A 19,697-nucleotide genomic window follows, 5' to 3' on the forward strand; every position below is an offset into this window, starting at 1 on the left:
TCTCAGACACATCCCTGAACTAATCTCTGTGAACAGGGGAATGAGAAATGCTAATTGACTGGAGTTCAGTCCTGGAAATTAGGTCAGATCCCTTCCGCTCAACCCTGAAAATAGGGGAGGGATGGTTTCCTGGGAGGATATTCAAGAAGTTTCCCAAAGGGAGGGCATATAGGTGCTGGGTGACAAACCACAACTGCCCACAACACCTGCCACCATGTGATACCATTGTGTCTGCGATGTCCGTAATGGTGTTTTACATAAAATAATCTAAAAGACATAAAAGGGACAGGAATCAATGATAATGTGCTTTTCTTTGACAGTATTGTCATTTGCTGCATTACACAATTCTAGATAAAATGTGCATGTCTTGTGGCAGTGGTCCTCGGGGAGCCCAGCCCAGCACAATGACAGCAGGATGCCTGGGCATGAGCACTGTCCCTTGAAGGCACCTGCTAGGGTACATAAGACCCCTCCAGATATGGGCTACATCTTTAGACTCGCCCACACTTGCCCAGGAATGGAGAATAATTTCAAGTGATAACTTTGGGAACACACACACACACACACACACACAATGAGATGTCCCATAAAAGTTTTCAGTTAAAATAAAAACAACACTCACCATTTCATTTCCAGTTTCATGTTTAGATACTGCTAAAGACTCAACCTGGTTAAACCTTGGAAAAATCACTTTAAATGAAAGCCTGCTCAACTGGGCAAGTGTGTGAGTTCTCTAGGGCAGGATGCTTGAGTGCTTATCTGAGCTTTCTCACCGGTTATGAAATTCTGGGCCAAATTGGTGGACTTTTCTTGGCCTGAGTTTTCTCTTCTACAATATGATGATCTCTTAAGTTCTCATCTAGTGCTAATATTCCATGATTTAATTCAAAACTATTTATAATGTGTAATTGTAGAGGAATGAACCTGATTCCTTAAATGTCATGAAAGTTCATTTCTTCTTGTAAACATCATATTCTGTAGAAAGAGTGGTGGGAGAAACAGGATCCATTATACATTATTTTAGTGAGCAAATACTTGGTACAGCAATATAGTTATTTTCTTGTCTTCCTCAGTCATACCAGCCTCACAGACTTGACCACCATCCAGGAGATGAATGCTGATTTCACAAAATCAGTAGCCTTCTATAAAAAATGTCCAAAAGGGGCTAGAAATTTCTTTTAGATTTCTTATTTCACTTGTCATTGTTTTTGGTATGATCATTTCATTATCATTTAGGGATAAAATGAAGCCGTGCCTGAAAGTTCAAGAAATCTCTTTATATTTTTATTGTTCCAATTTTAGTATAAAAGACTAACTTGTACAGACGTCTGTGGCTTCTTTTGCAATGGACTAACTCAAGAATGTTGCATTTATAATTTGCAATACCACACAACACTTGCCATGATTCTCATTCTGCAAGCATTTCAGACACATCATAGAATTCTTACATGTTGGGGAGTAGGCTTTGTTTTCTGGCTCAGTGAAGCTCAGCATTTGGGGGTTTATTTTAAACAGGCAATGGTTCTGGCTTGTTCTCCCTCCTCACTCTCTGCTGCCGTGGGGACCATGGCCGGCCGTGTCCAATTCCTCGATGTTCGTGATGCCAGTTCCCCGCAGATAGTTCACGAGGCCTTTCTTTCTGAATCACCCCTGCAGCACCTCCTGTAAGTACCGCCTGCGCCTGCAGCTGCCTTGTGAGTCTGTCTGTTGAGAACTCCAGTCAGATCGTAATTTCTTTTAATTTTAAGTTTTACATGTTTTCTTTATTTTGATTAGCATTGTATGCCACATTCAAAATGGACAAAGGACTGTGTAGTGAAAAGTCTCCCTTCCCTGTCCCCCACACCTCCAGTTCTCCTCCTTTTAGCAGCCTGATACTGAGGTCTTGTTTCTCTATCCATACACAAGCAAATAGATAAGTACTTCCTTTTATTTACACAAATATATTGTCAAGCACTTAACAGTGAGCCAGCTGCTTTTCTCAGATCAACTCCATGAAATAGAAACATGTGCTGTCTCTATTTTACAGATGAAGAGCACAAGGCACAACAAGTGTGAATAATTTCCTTTATTACACACATAGTAAGTGATTAAAGTCAGGACTTTAACCCAGGCAGCTTGGCCCCAGAGTCAAGGCCTTTATCCTTAAAGGATAACAAATTATACACAAAACTCTACACCTAATTTTTTCTCACTTAATGACATTAAGTGAGGTGATTTTATATTCACACATGATGACCTGCCTTACTCTGTTGTAAATACATTGTATTCCACTATATTAATGTACCATTATTTTTAAACAGTACCCTCTTTATGGACATGTAGAATATTTCCAATCATTTGAAGTAATACTTTTAAGAAGATTTGGCCTTATGTGTTGTTATTATTTTTTTCACCTTATCATAATGGTAAGTATGAATAAGAATGTGGTCCTCACAACACCAGTCCCAAACGTATTACACTTGTCACTATTTGATAAATAAGGGGGTTAAGAGAGGCATCTGCCCAGGATTCTGCAGCTGGACTTCTGCCACCTGCCCTACTTTCACCCAGCTCTGTTGCCGCTAGCAGGGTGGGGAAGGAGCTGGAACCTCCCTCTGCCTCTTCTTTCTCAGACCCTTTGCTCTTATTCTAATTGGCATCTTTCCACACTTTCTAATTTGCTGAAGTTGTAGAAACGTTTCACTGCATTCTTCTTGCTCCTCCTGCCAGACTGAAACATCACAGCCATCGATAATTTGAGAATTGCTTATTTCCACTTGAACTATCCAGAAAGCTCTACTGACAGGTTTCATTTATGATTCAACAGTTGTCCATCTTTGCTGAGTAGTCTTGACTGTGTACCCTATAACTTGCAATTTGGAAATAGCAGGCACCTAGGGTGTAATGCTTATATTTATATGTAATCACTTGGCTTCTATACAGTAAGATACTATTAAAAATCACAAACCATAAGCATGACTGGTTTTAAATATATCTCCATGTTCTCATTTATTAAACTTCCTTACCATCTTATTAGGGAAGCAAGTAGAATCTGATAATCAGGTTTCTTCTTTTCCAGTTATGACCAGCGAGGAATGTTTCTGTTAGCTGGAACATCAGAAGGATACATCTTTGTCATCAATGCCAAACCCTCAAGCTCATTTCAGATTCTTGGATTCATAGGTACTACACGGAATGTCTATTAGTTAAAAGTAACAGTCACTTTATTCCAAAGAATTTAAGGTTGTAAAAGCAGGACTATAGTGAAATAATTTTCTTGGCATATTTTCCAAAAAAGAAACATTTAAATAGCATTGAATAGCTTTCATATGGAATTTCTACACCATATTTAGAGGTATCCAGAGTATTAGAGTTATCAGCTTGGTATATAATTGATGCTAAATAAATTATCTTGAATTGATTAATGAATTAATGGAATGACTGAACATTTCTAGTGTTATTACTGGGGTAAGTTGGGTTATTTATCCCTGGAATAACTTTTTAGAAATAATACTTGATTTCTATTCAATAGCGTTATCTAAAGTGAGTTTTATTGCAAGCATCTTTAAAGTTTCCTCTTTGAACAAAAAGATATCCAGTCTTTTCAGGAATGTGCATCTAAATGCCAAGATGAAGCATAGATCTGGTGGCAGAGGAGCACCTACAAGATAAATCGTAAGAACTAATACTTCTGTCTCTGGCTTTAGGGACGAAATATATATATGTGTGTGTGTGTGCATGTGTGTATACATATACACACATAAATATATATATATATAAAATTTTCTCCAAATATATTTTTAAATCCATTCGTTGTTTCGTAAAGATTACTGAGTGTCTACTAGGTGCAAAATGCTGAACCTAGGCCCTGTGGAGGGTGAAAAGGTCAAGGAAACAATTTAGTGGGGGAGGAATAAGCAGAATGCTGTGCTGGCCCAGGGGAAGAAACGGCCCACCAGGTGCGAGGAGAGGAGTGGGGGTGCAGGGCGGAGGCTCAGGTAGGGCACTACGAGGATGGGGCGGTTTGCTGCTGTTTAAAGCTGGTTTAAAGATTTTCGCAGGTGGAGGATGGGGCATATTGGAGTAACAATGAATGGGAATGTTTACTGGAAGCCTGCGGTGGTGATGCAGCTTGATGAAGGGCCTGGAATATCATTCCAAGAGGGCTGGACTCTGTCCTCTTGTTAAAGACACTCCTTAGGGGTTTTCCAGATGGGACTGGCATGATTTGACTTGGTTTTTAGAGAATGACTCTGGCACCGGCGTGAAGGATGGATTAGAAAGGCAAGAAAACAAAACAAAACAAAAGATAACTTCAGAAACTTTTATGATAGTCCAGGCAAGAGACGATAATAATAATAGTGAAGACTTACCAAGGGATTCCTTGCTGTGAGAGCCAGTGCCTTAAGTGCCTGACAGGTGTTCAGTCATTTCATTCCCGTTGACAGTCTTGCGGAGGTCAGTACTACTGTTACCCTCATTTTACAGACGAGGCGACTGAGGCACAGTGCAGTCAAGCACTCATTTAAGGAGGAAGTCCCCTATTTTAAGAAGCTTGCAGTGGAACAAAGAGAATTGGAATGGTAACTTGTGTGGGGAAGCAGGGTTGAAGGAAGGTTCTGAGTCAAAGACGGGCATCTTGAGGGCTGAACAGAAGAAAGTATAAGAGGCAGAAGAAAATAAAAGGAGGTAATTGATAGCACATGATCTACTAGGACACTGAAGGAATGGGCTCAAAATCATAGATAAGACAAGGCTACAGTTTATTCCTAAAGAAATGTCAGAAAGTGAAGGGGGAGAATGGAAATAGAAATGTGAGATCTGGGGTAAGAAAATTGAGGCCAAGTTTGTGTTAGATATCCTTGGTCATCCTTTTTAAGTAAGAACGAAATTCAGCTGTTGAACACCTGAGAGAAGGGTTGTCGGAGGCTTGAGAGAGTGGAAGCATTCAGAATGGTCATGTTGGAGAGTGTGTGAGCAGTGACTCTCAGATGAATCCTAGATGGCCTGGAAGACCTCGGAGAGGTAGGGTAACCTGGATATCTAGAGGAGCAAACTCATAAAGGCATGTGTATTTCCACCACACCCTACACCGTGATTGCAGATGCAAAGAACACCGATGCTGGAGTGGACATGCAAGGGGTCAGAACCTGCACGAGTTCGGTAGATATGGCAGGCTCTGGAGGCCACTCCAGGTGGGAAGGAAAGAGCCGACCCAGCTTTCCAATCAGGAGAATCCCCCATCTGTTCATCACAACTCTCCCTGGCACTTAGGTTTTAAGTCACTTTAAATATCCAGTCAATGAATTTGAATCTGAAGATTTAGTGAAGGCAAATATATAGCGTGTATCTCAAATAGGAAAATAAAAGATTCTTAAATTTAATGACCACTTTTGGTGTTGATTTCTGTTTGCTTTCAGATGTGGGCAAAGGCATTTTACAAATCTCTACAGTGTCTCTTTTGGAAACAGACATAGTGGAAGTGCTGGTGCTTTCCATGTCCTCAGAAGGAGGAAGAAACCAGCTGGAAATGTTTACTCTGCCTGTCCTACTATCAGAGGGTAAAGAAAAAACAAGCCAACAATTCTATCCTGTGCCCAGATAAGTCATCAGTGTAGAGTCTATTTATTTCTGCTGATGGCATGAACACATGATGAGTTAAATGGATATTTTCTGTACCAGTTTACAAAGTGACAGCTGATCTGGCTGTTAAACAATCCGAAATGTGAACTTTACTCCAGGCCTTGTGACATAGAATGTTTTATTACCAGAGAAAAGAAATAGGATTGACAGACATTTGGGTCAAATGGGTTTGTATTCATGCTATCTCTTGTTTTGTAGCTTTAAATATAGTTAAATTCAAATAGATTACAATGTAGTTACTTTCACTGATAAAAGTGTAAAGAAAGCTTTCTGGATAAAAAGGAATGAGGAAATAAGTATCTTTATTTTTTTAAAGATGACAAAGAGCTATTTTGCAAATATAATAATTATAGAATATAAAAGCTGAAAAGTTCAAGTGCTTTTATGTTTTAATTAAGGAGCTCTATACCGGCATGAGGTTTTTTTCCCCCAAAGGAGCTCTATACCAGCATGAGGATTTTTCCCTCCAAATGACATGTATCTTCTTAATTGGGGAAATTAACCAATGCCTTACAAAAGATATTTTATCCACAGTCAGTTGATACTCAAGAATTTGTAATGGAGTCAATTTTTAAAAAATAATTTTGATCACTTAATAGCCTCTGCAATATTAATTGAACACTTATAATTTTGATTTTGCATTTCATAATTGTTCATGATGACTAAAAAAATAAAATCACTATATAGTGCAAGTGATCACTGCTCTTATCCAAATCTTACAGTCTCTGAAACCTTTATGGATGAAAGAGGGAGGCTGAAAGATGAATTAATTCATAAATACGTGTTTGAGACGGAACACACTCTCTCCTCTGCAGTCTTGGACTTTCAAAGCAACCGAATATTTGGCTTCTGTAATCAAGTGCCATACATCTGTAGCTATCTTATTCCTGAAAAGGTATGCCAACACTTCTTAAGTGTACTATGATTTATCTTAGCAATCAAGGTTGACACATTGTATTAATTAGATAATCCTCTTTAATATGAGTCCAGTTAACAAATGACTTTAGTATATTAATATGATTTCCTTAAACTAGACATGAACTGGCAATATTTGTTAATCTGTCATAAAATACATTTGACTCATCTCACACTTATGTCAGACAAACCTGTCAGACAAACATGTAGTTAGCACCATATTAGTTAAGGGCCTGTAAAAAAGAATCTAGGGGGCCTTCTGGTCAACCAAGGTGGAGGTGTAAAATGCTCCAGGCTATGGTCCCCACACAGAATCTTTTGCTGACTAACAAAAACTGCCAGAACCATCTTCCCTGAGCTCTGGAAAACAGTTAAAGGGTTGCAGTAACCGCATGAATGCTAAATCAAGAAAACACAGCTTTGAGAAATAGTAGGGGAAGCGGATGTGGCTCGAGCAGTTGAGCACCTGCCTACCACATGGGAAGTCCCAGGTTTGGTTTCCAATGCCTCCTTAAGAAGACAAGCAAGATAGTGAGCACATGCAATGGGCTGTTGCAACAAGCTGACACAACAAAATGATGCAACAAGATGACACAATGAAAAGACACAATGAGGAAACACAATAAGAGACACAACAAGCAGGAGCAGAGGTGGCTCAAGCCTTTGGGCACCTCCCTACCACATGGAAGGTCCCGGGTTCAGTTCCTGGTGCCTCATAAAAAGAAGATGAGCACACAATGAACAGACACAGAGCAGACAGCAAGCGCAAACAATGAGGGGTGGGGAGGAGAAATAAATAAAATAAATCTTAAAAAAAAAAAAAAAAAAAAGAAAAGTAGAAGAAACTCCTGGCAACCTTAATGGATTCTCCCCTACCCCCTCCCTGGCACAGGGAAGAGCCAAACTGCACTTCTATTGTGAGTCCCTATCCTTGTTATGGAGGGAACAGAGTAGCCCCTATGTTTATACTATGTGCCTGCATGTCAGTGCCAGTCTATTCAGGGGCAGTCTGAAACACTGAGCCAGGAAACTCATCTCTGGATCACCCTCTCAGAACTTGCCCTGCAGGCAAAAGCAAATTGTGGACAGCTAAAGCTATGTAAGAAACAATTAAGTGAAGGTGGCATGGGGCAAATGATTGCCTGCTTTGTTATACAATAAAGCACCCTGCATGGGACAAAGTCTATTTCATAGGGAGTAGAAGGGTCATTTTAATTCTTGTAAATGGGGGAATTCCTAAGGTGGTGAGCAAGCCCAAGACAAGATGCAGGCTCAGGAAAGGTAGAAAGGACCATGCACCTCACATTCACTTGGGCTGATCTTCTTGATAGGAGGATCAAGAACTGATTGTTAAATTCCAAGGACCAGGAGGGAATTCTGAAAGCTACAAGAGAAAAATGATGTATTAGGTATAAGGAAATCCCAATAAGAATAAGTTCCTATTTCTCATCAGAAACCATGGAGACAAGAAGGCATTAGGACAAAATATTTAAAGTGCTGAAAGAAAATAATTGCCAACTAAGAATTTTCTAACCAGCAAGACTGTATTTCAACAATGAGGGGGAGATTAAGAGGTTCCCAGATAAACAAAAGCTCAGGGAGTGCATCATTACTAAAATTGCCTCATCAACAATGCTTGAGTTCTTAAGACTATAAGGAAAGTATGCTAGACAGTGGATCAGAGCAGCATAAGGAAATAAAGGCTTATTTATGAGTAATTGTAATAGCAGTACTATTGTATTTTTTTTTTTTTTTTGGTATGTAATGGCACTTTTTTACTTCTTACAAATTCTACAGCTCATTTAAAGGTAATGATACATTTATACAATGTGTAAATATATAATTTATAACAAATACAACAATAATATGGGGGGATAGAGGGATATAGGAACAGTGTATAGATGTCATTTTATTAAGTTGGTATAAAATAAAAAATGATTGTTATTTAGCATGTTAAATGTAAGCCCAATGGTAACCACAAATAAAGTATATGAAAAATATATACAGAAAGAAATGAGAAGGAACTTAAAATGGTACAATACAAAAAATCAAATAAATGTGAAAGTAGGCATTAACAGAAGAATTGAGGGACCCAAAAGTTTTAAGACTTACAAGGATCAAATTGCAAAATGACAGAAGAAAGTCCTGTATTATCAGTAGTACTTTAAATGTAAATGGAATAAACTATCCAGTCAAAAGGCAGAGATTGGCAGAATAGATTTTTTTTAAAAAGCATGACCCAACTATATGGTATTTGCAAAAGACTTAACCTTAAATTCAAAGGCATAAGTAGATTGAAAGTGAAAGGACAGAAAAAAATGTACCACGCAAATAGTAAACAAAAGAGATCTGGGATAGCTATACTAATATCATATAAAATACACTTCAGGGAAGTAGATTTGGCCCAACAGATAGGGCATCTGCCTACCACATGGGAGGTCCAAGGTTCAAACCCAGGGCCTCCTGACCCGTGTGATGAGCTGGCCCACACACAGTACTCATGTGCGCAAGGAGTGCCGTGCCACACAGCAGTGTCCCCCACATAGGGGAGCCCCATGCATAAGGAGTGTGCCCCGTAAGGAGAGCCGCCCAGTGCAAAAAAAAAGTGCAGCCTGCCCAAGAGTGGCGCCACACACACGGAGTGTTGACAAAGCAAGATGGTGCAACAAAGCAAGACACAGATTCTAGGTGCCACTGACAAGAATACAAGCAGACACAGAATAACACACAGTGAATGGACAGAGAGCAGACTACTGGGGGGGGGGAAGGGGAGAGAAATTAAAAAATAATAATCTTTTAAAAAAATAGACTTTAACCCAAAAACTGTTATGAAGGACAAAGAAGGTCACTATATGCTGATAAAAGGATCAATTCAACAAGAAAACATAACAATTATAAATATATATGCACCCAAAGGCAGAGCCCCAAAATATTGAAGTAAATATTGACAGATTAAAGGGAGAAATAGATGGTTCTACATTAATAGTAGGAGACTTTAATACACCACTTTCAATAATGAATAGAACATCTAGACAGAAGATCAGTAAAGAGGTAGAGCACTTAACTGATCCAATAAATCAACTAAATCAAACAAACATATAGAACCCTTTACCCAACAACAGGAGACTATACATTCTTCACTAGTGTACATGGGTCATTCTCCAGGGTAGACCATATGCTTGGTCACAAAACAAGTTTCAATAAATTTAAAAATATTGAAATCATGCAAAGTATCTTCTCTTACTATAATAGAATGACACTAGAAACCAATAACAGAAGGAGAATTGGAAATCAAAAATATGTGGAAATTAAACAACCTACTCTCAAACAATCAATGGGTCATAAAAGAAATCGGGAAATATTTTGAGGTGAATGAAAATGAAAACACAACATACAAAATTTATGGGATGCAGCAAAGCCAGTGCTGAGAGGGAAATTTATAGCTCTAAATGCTCACATTAAAAAAGAAAGACTTTCTGGCTGTAACCTACATAGCCAAATGGGAGAGACTGTAAACTACAGTGTAAACTATAATCCATGCTTAGTGGCAATGCTCCAAAATGTATTCATCCATTGCAATGAATGTACCACACTGATGAAAATGTGGAAGGGTGGGGAGTAGACCATAGGGGAAACCTGTATATATTCTTTGCAACATTTATGCAATTGAAGAATCTTTTAAAAAAATAAAAAAGGGAAGAAAAAAAACTTACATGAAATTAAATAACAAAAAAAAGAAAGGCTTCAAATCAGAGACCTAACCTCACACCTGGAAGAAGTAGAAATAAGAAGAGGAAAGTAAACTCAAAGCAAGCAGAAGGAAGGAAATAACAAAGATTATAGTGGAGATAGATGAAATAGAAAACAATAGAGGGAAGCGGATGTGGTTCAACTGATAGAGCGTCCAACTACCATATGGAGAGTCCAGGGTTCGATCCCCAAGGCCTCCTGACCTGTGTGGTAAGCTGGCCCACACGTGGTTTCTTCTGCATGAAAGGAGTGCTGTGCCACGCAGGGGTGCCCCGACCTAGGGGTGCCCCCCATGAAAGGAGTGCACCCCACAAGGAGAGCTGCCCCACGTGAAAAAAGCACAGCCTGACCAGGAGTGGCGCTGCACACATGGAGAACTGACATAGCAAGATGACGCAACAAAAAAGAGACACAGTTTCCCAGTGTCACTGGATAATCCAAGCAGATGCAGAAGAACACACAGTGAATGGGCACAGAGAGCAGAAAATAGGGGGGAAGGGGAGAGAAATAAATAAATTTTTAAAAAAAGAAAATAACAGAATCAACAAAACCAGATGTTGGTTCTTTGAAAGGATCAATAAAATTGAAATACCTTAAGCAGACTGACAAAGAAAAAAAGAGAAATGAAAAGTTGGCATTACTACTGACTCCACTGAAATAAAAAGGACTATAAGAGGATACTATGAACAACTTTATGCCAATAAATTAGATAACCTAGATGAAATGGACAAATTCTTAGAAACACACGAACTACCTACACTGACCCAAGAAGAAATAGAAGATCTCAATAGACCAATTACTAATAAAGAGATTGAATCACAGTAATAAAAAATCTCCCAAAAAAGAAACTCACAGGACCATATGGTTTACAAGGGAATTCCCTAACATCCCAAGAAGACCAAAGTCCAACTCTTTAAAAAAATTGAAGAGGGAATACTCCCTCACTACGAGGTCAACATCACCTTTATATCAAAGCTAGATAAAAATACCACAAGAAAAAAAAACTACAGATCACTATCTCTTATGAATATAGATGCAAAAATCCTCAACAAAATACTAGCAAACCAAAACAACAGCTTATTAAAAGAATTATACACCATGATCCTTGATCAAGTGGTATTTATTCCTGGTATACAAGGTTAGTTCAATGTAAGAAAATCAAGTAATGTAATACACCACATTAACAGAATGAAGGGAAAAAACACATCATCTCAACTTATTGAAAAAAGGCATTTAACAAAGTGTAGCACCCTTTCTTGATAAAAATACTTAGAACACTACTAATGGAAAGAAACTTCCTCAGCATGATAAATGGCATATATTAAAATCCCATAGCTAACATCCTGCTTAATAACCAAGGATGTGAAGGATTTGTACACAGAAAGTTGCAAGGCATTACTGAAAGAAACTAAAGACCTAAAATAAATGGAAGGACAGAATATTGTTAAGATGTCAATACTACCCAAAGCTATTTATAGATTCAGTGCAATCCCAATAAAAATTCCAACAACTGTCTTTGCAGAAAGGAAAATCCAATCATCAGATTTATATGGAAGGATAAGGAGCCCCAAATTCTTCTTAAAAAAGAATGGGGGACCAGGTGTACCTCAGTGGCTGAGCACTTGCTTTGCATGTACAAAGTCCCAGGTTCAATCCCTTGTACCTCCTTAAAAAAAAAAAGAAGAATGAAGTTGGAGGACTCACATTTCCTGATCTTAAAATGTATGACAAGGGAAGCGGACTTGGCCCAGTGGTTAGGGTGTCCGTCTACCACATGGGAGGTCCATGGTTCAAACCCCGGGCCTCCTTGACCCGTGTGGAGCTGGCCCATGCGCAGTACTGATGCGCACAAGGAGTGCCGTGCTGCACAGGGGTGTCCCCCGTGGAGGGGAGCCCCACGCCTCACGCCCTGTAAGAAGAGCCACCCAGTGCCAAAGAAATTTCAGCCTGCCCAGGAATGGTGCCGCACACACGGAGAGCTGACACAGCAAGATGACATAACAAAAGAGACACACACAAAAAACTTATGACAAAACCATAGTAATCAGGAAGCAAATGTGGCTCAAGCAACTGAGCTCCCATCTACCACATGGAAGGTCCTAGGTTCAGTTCCCAGGACCTCCTAGAGAGGGCAAGTGGGTGCAACGAGCAGGTGCAGCAAGCTGACACAACAGGATGACTCAATAAAGAGACACAGAGAGGAAAGCCAACAAGAGACACAACAAACCAGGGAGCTGAGGTGGCTCAAGTGATTGAGCACCTCTCTCCCACATGGGAGGTCCCAGGTTTGGTTCCTGATGCCTCCTAAAAAGGAGACGAGCAGGAAGGGAGTGGAAACAAGAGAATAGGGGTGGGGATAAATAAATAAAATAAATCTTAAAAAAAACACAGTAATCAAAACAACACAGTAATCAAAATGTCTGACACAAGGACAGACATATAGACCAATGAAATAGAATTGAGAGCTCAGAAATCAATCCTCACATTAATGGCCAATTGATTTTTGACAAAGACCACTCAGTTGGGAAAGAACAGTCTCTTCAACAAATGGTGCTGGGAAAACTGCATCTCCATTTACCACAAAAAGAAGGAGGACTCCCTACCTCACACCATACACAAAAATCAACTCAAAGTGGATCAAAGACCTTAATATAAAAGCTAGAATTATCAAACTCCTAGAAGAAAACATAAGGAGGTATCTTTAGGACCTTGTGTTAGGGAATGGTTTATTAGACTTTATAACCAAAGCATAAGCAACAAAAGAAAAAATAGATAAATGAAATTTCATAGAAGTTTCTTACCTCAGGGGATTTTACCATGAAAGTAAAATGACAACTTACACAATGGGAAAACATATTTGGAAACCACATATGTAATAAAGGTTTAATATCCAAAATATGTAAAGAATCCTTCAACTTAACAGTAAGACAACCCAATTAAAAATTGGTACAAGACTTGAACAGATATCTCTGCAGAGATGATTTACAAAAGGCCTGAAAGCACATGGAAAGATGTTCAACATCATTAGCCATAAGGGAAATGCAAATCAAAACCACAGTGAGATACCATTTAGCACCAGTTAGAATGACTGCTATTTTAAAAAATGGAAAATAAGTATTGGAGAGGATGCAGAACAATAGGGACACTTACTCATTGCTCATTCGTTCATGGTACAGCTGCTGTAGAAGATAGTTTGGTGGTTCCTCAGAAAACTAAGTGTAGTACTACTGTATAACCCAGCAATCCCAGTACTGGTATATACCCAGAACACTTGAAAGCATGGATTCGAACAGATATTTCCCACCAGTGTTCATAGCAACATTATTCACAATTACCAAAAGATGGAAGCAACTCAAGTATCCATCAACTGATAAATGGATGAAGAAAATGTGGTATATACTTAAATGTAATATTATCAGTAATAAAAGGAATGAAGTCCTGATTTCATGTGTCAACCTATATAGATGAATTTTGAAGACATCATGTTGAATGCAATCATCCAGGTACAAAAGGACAAATAATGTATGATCTCAATTAGAATAAGCAAACTCATAGAGTCATAATCTAGAATATAAATTACCAGGTGCTGTTGTAGTAGGGAATGGAGAGTTAAAGCTTGAAATATACAGGATTCCTATTTGCAATGATGGATATGTTTTTGTAATAGATGGTGGTGGTGGTAGCACAACATTGTGAATGCAATTAACAGCACTGAAATGTTTATCTGATTATGATTAAAGGGGGAAATGTTAGATTGTATATATAATAACAGAATAAAATTTTTTTAAAATCCATGGAACTACACTACATACAGAGTGAACTCTTTTAAGGTAAACCATGAACTTTAAGTAATAGAACAGTTTAAAAAGAGTGCTGTCATTACCTGTAACAAATGTTCCACACCAATGCAAGGTGTTAGTGATGGAGTGGTATATTGGAACCCTGTATTTTATGTATGATTGTTCTATAAACCCACAAATTCTCTAATAAAGAAAAAAAAATGAACCAAAGACCTAAACATAGCCAGAACTATAAAACTCTTAGAAGAAAATATAGGGAAGCGTCTTCGACCTTGTGTTAAGCAGTGGTTTCTTATATTTTATACCAAAAGCATCAGCAACAAAAGGCAGAACAGATAAATGGGTCTTCATCAAAATTTAAAACTTTTGTACATTAAATTCATCATGAAAGTAAAAGTACAATATACAGCATGGGAGAAAATACTTGAAAACCACATATCTGATAAGGGTTTAATATCCAGAATATATAAAGAAATCCGGCAAATCAACAACAAAAAGACAAACAATCCAATTTAAAAATGGGCAAAAGATTTGAGTAGACATTTCTCCAAAGATATGCAAATGGCCAATAAGCCCATGAAAGATGCCCAGCATCATTAGCCATTAGGGAACTGCAAATCAAAACCATAATTTCACACCCTCTAGAATGGCTACTGTTGAAAAAAATGGAAAATTATATGTGTTGGAGAGGTTGTAAAAAATAGGAACACTCTTTCATTGTTGGTATGAATGTAAAATGGGCCCTCAGAAAGTTAAAAATAGAATCACTTTATGACCTACAATCCCACTTCAAGGTATGTACCCAAGATAATTGAAAGCAGGAACTCATTACAAAGCAGGGGCTCAAAGAGAAATTTGCAGACCCATGTTTATAGCAGCATTATTCACAATTGCCATAAGTGGAAGCAACAGTGGCCATAAATGGCCACCAACAGATGACTGGATAAACAAAATGTGCTATATACATTCAATGGGATTGATCCATGAAAGGAAATTTTGATACATGTGACAACATGGATGAACCTTGAAGACATCATGTTGAGTGTAAAGCCAGACACAAAAGGACAAATATTACGTGGCTCATTATTTGTTATTAAAGAATTAGAGGAAGCAAATTCATAGAGTCAGAAGCTAGAATACAGGTTACCAGAGGCTGTGGTGGAGGTGCGGAATGGAGAGGTAGTGCTTAGTTGGTACAGATCCTCTGGCATCATAGAAAAGTTTTGGCAATGGATAATGGTGATGGTACCAAACATTATGAATGTAATTAAAACCACTGAATTATATACTTGAATGTGATTAAATGGAAACATTTTAGGTTTTAGGTTTTATATATATATATATATATATTTTAAAAATTTTTAAAAAGACTGTACAACATAAACAGTATATCCTAATATAAACTATGGACTATAATAAATAGTGCAATTATAATAATATTGCTTAATCAATTGTAACAATGTTACCACTAATGCAAAGTGTTAATGGGGAAAACTGTATATTTGGGGAGGGTATATAGGAACATGTATTGTTCTACATGATTTTTCTGTAAACCTACAACTTCTCTAATAAAATATTAAAACAACTACAACAAAAAACAAAGTAATATTAGCAAATCTATTCCATAGGTATCAGGGGTGATAGGGCAGATGGTTTTCAGTGGAAATTTACACCTGAACTCTAAGCAAAATTGCCCAAAAAAATTAAACTATGTTTTAGGGCATTTTTTTCAACACTCTTGGAACTTCTCACATTTTGTGTCACTTCCTGCTACACAGACTCAGTGCCCTTATTGCAAAGTTCCCCACTGATGCCTGCCTTCCTGCCCTAAGATTATCTACCACTCTTCCTCTCTAAGTCCTTCAATCAATGTCCTCTCCCAGAGCAGCTGATGGCAGCAAGATATTAGATATAGAAATCCAGAGAAGGAAGAAATGGTTCATGGCAAGGCCGAATCAAGAAAAGCTTCATGCAAGAAGTAATATTTGAATTGGATTTTAAAGACGAGGTCAGATTTAGACATGGGGACACATTGTGGGGGTGAGGAGGGGAGGTAGAATAGGATGGGTGGAGATAGGGTGGAGAAGGATATTATGGACAAAAGAAGGGCAGGCGTAGAGGCTTGGAGGTGAGAATGCTTGAGGTATTAGGGAGGATATTGGCTAATTTATTTTTACTTGAGCATGGGGTATATGAAAATGATTAGTAAAAATAAAGATTGTCATTCTAGGCTGGGATCTTTAATATCAGACTAAAATATCAAAAAGACTTTTCTTAGTTGGGAGAAACAAATTTTTATTTGCAAGCAAACATGGTGCCCACTTTATCACATATGCCTTTATTTGCAACAATTGTGTTTGTGCCTTTGCATGGAACTGTACATGCACAGCTGTAAATCCTAGGGTACTGCTCCCTGATCTTTTCTATAATGTGGTCATTTTCTTTGATTGACAGGAACATAGTGGTGTTTGCATTATTAAACCATTCCAAAAAGTGCAAAGCAGACAGTATGGACCTGGGATGATGTATTTGTCTCCGCATGGATTATGGCTTATAACAATAGCTAAAGATGGAATGATCTGTATTCGAGATACTTATACTTTGGTAAATACTTTTTAAATCGTGGGAAGTATATTTGATCTTTAAAAAAAGGAATTGGACATTTTTTTAAAAAATTAGATTGTCTCATAATTTATTTACCACTCATGGTATTGAATTTAAAATTTTTCTGTTTTTTTTAAAAAGATACTTAGATTACATAAATGTTACATAAAAAATACAGAGGATTCCCATATGTGCTGCTCCCTATACCTCCAACATTTTCCCACATTAACAACATCCTTCATTAATGTGGTACATTCATTACAATTGATGAATACATTTTGGAGCATTACCACTAAGTACAGATTATAGTTTACATTGTAATTGACACTTTCTCCCGTACAAGTTTTTAGGTTATGGCAAGATTATAATGGCCTATATCTGTTGTTGCATTGTCATTCAGACAGTTCCCAAGTCCTGAAAATGCCCCCATATTACACCTATTTTTCCCTCTCCCTGCCCACAGAATCTCCAGTGGCTACTGCCTCCACATCAATGATATAAGTTCTTCCATTGCTAAAATCAGAATAAGTCTATAGTAGAATACCAGTAGGTCTACTTTAGTCCATAGTTCATTCCCAAATCCTGAGGATTCTGGGATGGTGATGCCCACTCCACCTCTAATTGAGAGGGGGCTTCAATCCCATAGGGCTGATGGATGGGACTCTCTTGCTTACAATTGTAGACTCTCAGTTCCTTGGGATGGTTGTTGTCTTTCATCTTCTGTGTTAGGTGTCCTGGATGAGTCCAATGAACTAAAGAGTAGGTGTTGCAACTCTGTTGAGATTCAGGGCCCAGCTGGCAGATGGACATCCCAGAGATTTAAGTCTCTTGGACATAAACCTATCAACTCTAGTACTAATTATACTAGATTCAAATAGAATCTAGTACTAATTATACTAGATTCAAATAGAACTCTAGTACTAATTATACTAGATTCAAATAGAATCTAGTACTAATTATACTAGGTTCAAATAGAAGGGGCAGAAGAGCCATGTGTAAGGAAATCAAAACTGAGTCCAACTCTGTCACACTAGGGAGCATAAATTCCGAAGTAGGGCCCACTGGCAAGGCACCAAATTCTTGAGCTATCTACCTTGTATAGTATCTGGATGTCTACAGAGCCCTCAGGAGCCCTGCTATTTGAGGTAGTATTTACTTTAGCAGTCAATGAGACCCTGCTGAGATGTGCATAAGCATAACTTATGAAATGACGTCCTTACTCATTTTGAAGTCTCAGCCATATAAACTCATTTGTCTTTACCTTTTCCCCCTTTCGGTCAAGATCTTTCTCCAGTTGCATTGCTAGTTGGTGCTTGGTAGTGATCCCTCCGTGCAAGATTCATCCCCAGGAGACATGTCCCACACTGGGGGGAAGGTAATGCATTTATATGCAGAGTTTAGTTTAGAGAGGACACATTTCAGCAACAAGGAGGCTCTCAGGAGTAACTCTTAGGCACCCTAGAATACTAGGCTAAGTTTCAATTTCAAAAGTAAAGGTTCTTAAGTACAGTTATCAATATCAAGAACCCATCAATGAACCATCCTCCCTCACTGATCATTGCCCTGGTACTTGGGGGATTCTTGCTGTTCCATTAGAGAATGTGGCAGAGCTCCCTATGATGGGAATTCCATATTCTTTCGGTTATTGTATGACACTCTATCCACTATGACAATGCCCCATGATCTGGTGTTTTTGTTTGCAGAGATTTGCATATCTAAGGGAGGGAACTCCAACCTGTAAAATGAGATCTGGACATAACAAGACCTGGGTAGGGACACCGAAGCTGAGCTACAGCCCTGCTCCATCATCAGCTGTGTATCTTTTAACTCATTGAGCAACTCAGTTATTCATCTCTAAACTTAGGAAAAGCACACTTGCTCTTTCTCCCTTGCAGAATCAGGGCCAGTGAGATGGTGCCTATGAAACTGCTTTGGATAATAGCAAATCGTTAATGCAAACGTGAGGAGGCCCTCTGGGCTGGGTGCCACTGCCGCCACCTGCTCTTCACAGGATGCTGGAAGAGCAGAAGAGAGCAGGGCGTGGCCCTCAGTGTGTCCTCCTCTGTCACTTCCAGACCCCAATGTCACCAACCACTGCAACCCCTACCATTTCTTATTTCCATAGTTTCCGACCTCTGAGCAATGGAAAATAATTTTTTTTCTCCTTAAAGCTGGGGGATCCTTTTCTTGGTTTGAGGATGGAGTTGTGCTGGTCATCAGTGTAATTTAATGCAGACAATGTACCTTAGTTTTCTGCACCACATGCCAGAAACATTGTGTCCACCCAACATGACACTCCTATAGGTCCCTAGAGAATCTGGCTCATGGTTGTGCATATCCCAGCCCCTCTCACTCACCTGTGCAAGAAAACATATCTGAAATACAACTGGGCAAAATATTATTACTATATAGGGGAAATCTAGAATCCCATTGAGACTATTTTTAAGTGAATTATTTGCAAATTCTGCTGCTATTTACAGTGACATAACATTGGGAGACATCAGTTGGTTTAGGTGATTATATTATGCACACAAGTTGGAGGCTATTCATGGCAGCACTATTTGCCAAAGCAATCAAATGTCCAGCAGCAAGGGACATTAGTAACAGTGCATAATAGTGCATAAATAAAATATGGACCACTATGTAGCTATAATAAAGAATGAGAAAATCTTTATCCAACGATATGGGGAAAAAATCAAGATATATTGTTAAAAGGAAAAAAAACAAGGTGCCTCATATATATTTTGTCCTATAATTTGTTTAAAATGAGGGGATGTATTAAAACTTGCTTTTATATGCATTAAAAAAACCCTCAGAATATATATGGTACTAATTACATTGCCAGTCCGTAGGTAAATAAGTGGTTGGGGGATGAGGACAAGAAGGAGACTTCCACTGCATACTCCTTTATAGTTTTTGACCCATTTGAATGTATTGCCTATTCAAAAAGTTAATTTTTTTTTAAAAAAGGCATCATGGTTGAGAATGAGTGTGAAAAAGAAA

General features: G+C 38.4%; 1 protein-coding gene across 3 annotated transcripts in view; it reads left to right on the forward strand.

Moving 5' to 3' along the window:
* The window catches only part of CFAP43 (cilia and flagella associated protein 43), a 111,016-nt gene that overhangs the window by 34,522 nt on the left and 56,797 nt on the right, over nt 1-19,697 (forward strand). For all 3 annotated transcript variants that reach the window (XR_011648999.1, XM_004468233.5, XM_058298487.1), the window contains 5 exons: nt 1,516-1,664; nt 3,062-3,165; nt 5,403-5,543; nt 6,348-6,520; nt 16,545-16,694. Coding sequence is in view for 2 of the 3 variants with exons in the window: in XM_004468233.5 (XP_004468290.2) it covers nt 1,516-1,664; nt 3,062-3,165; nt 5,403-5,543; nt 6,348-6,520; nt 16,545-16,694 (717 nt within the window). In the remaining variant the exon portion in view is untranslated. The remainder of the gene's footprint in view (nt 1-1,515; nt 1,665-3,061; nt 3,166-5,402; nt 5,544-6,347; nt 6,521-16,544; nt 16,695-19,697) is intronic.

The sequence above is a fragment of the Dasypus novemcinctus genome, chromosome 6 (assembly GCF_030445035.2).
Source record: "Dasypus novemcinctus isolate mDasNov1 chromosome 6, mDasNov1.1.hap2, whole genome shotgun sequence".
Classification (NCBI taxonomy): Eukaryota; Metazoa; Chordata; class Mammalia; order Cingulata; family Dasypodidae; genus Dasypus; species Dasypus novemcinctus.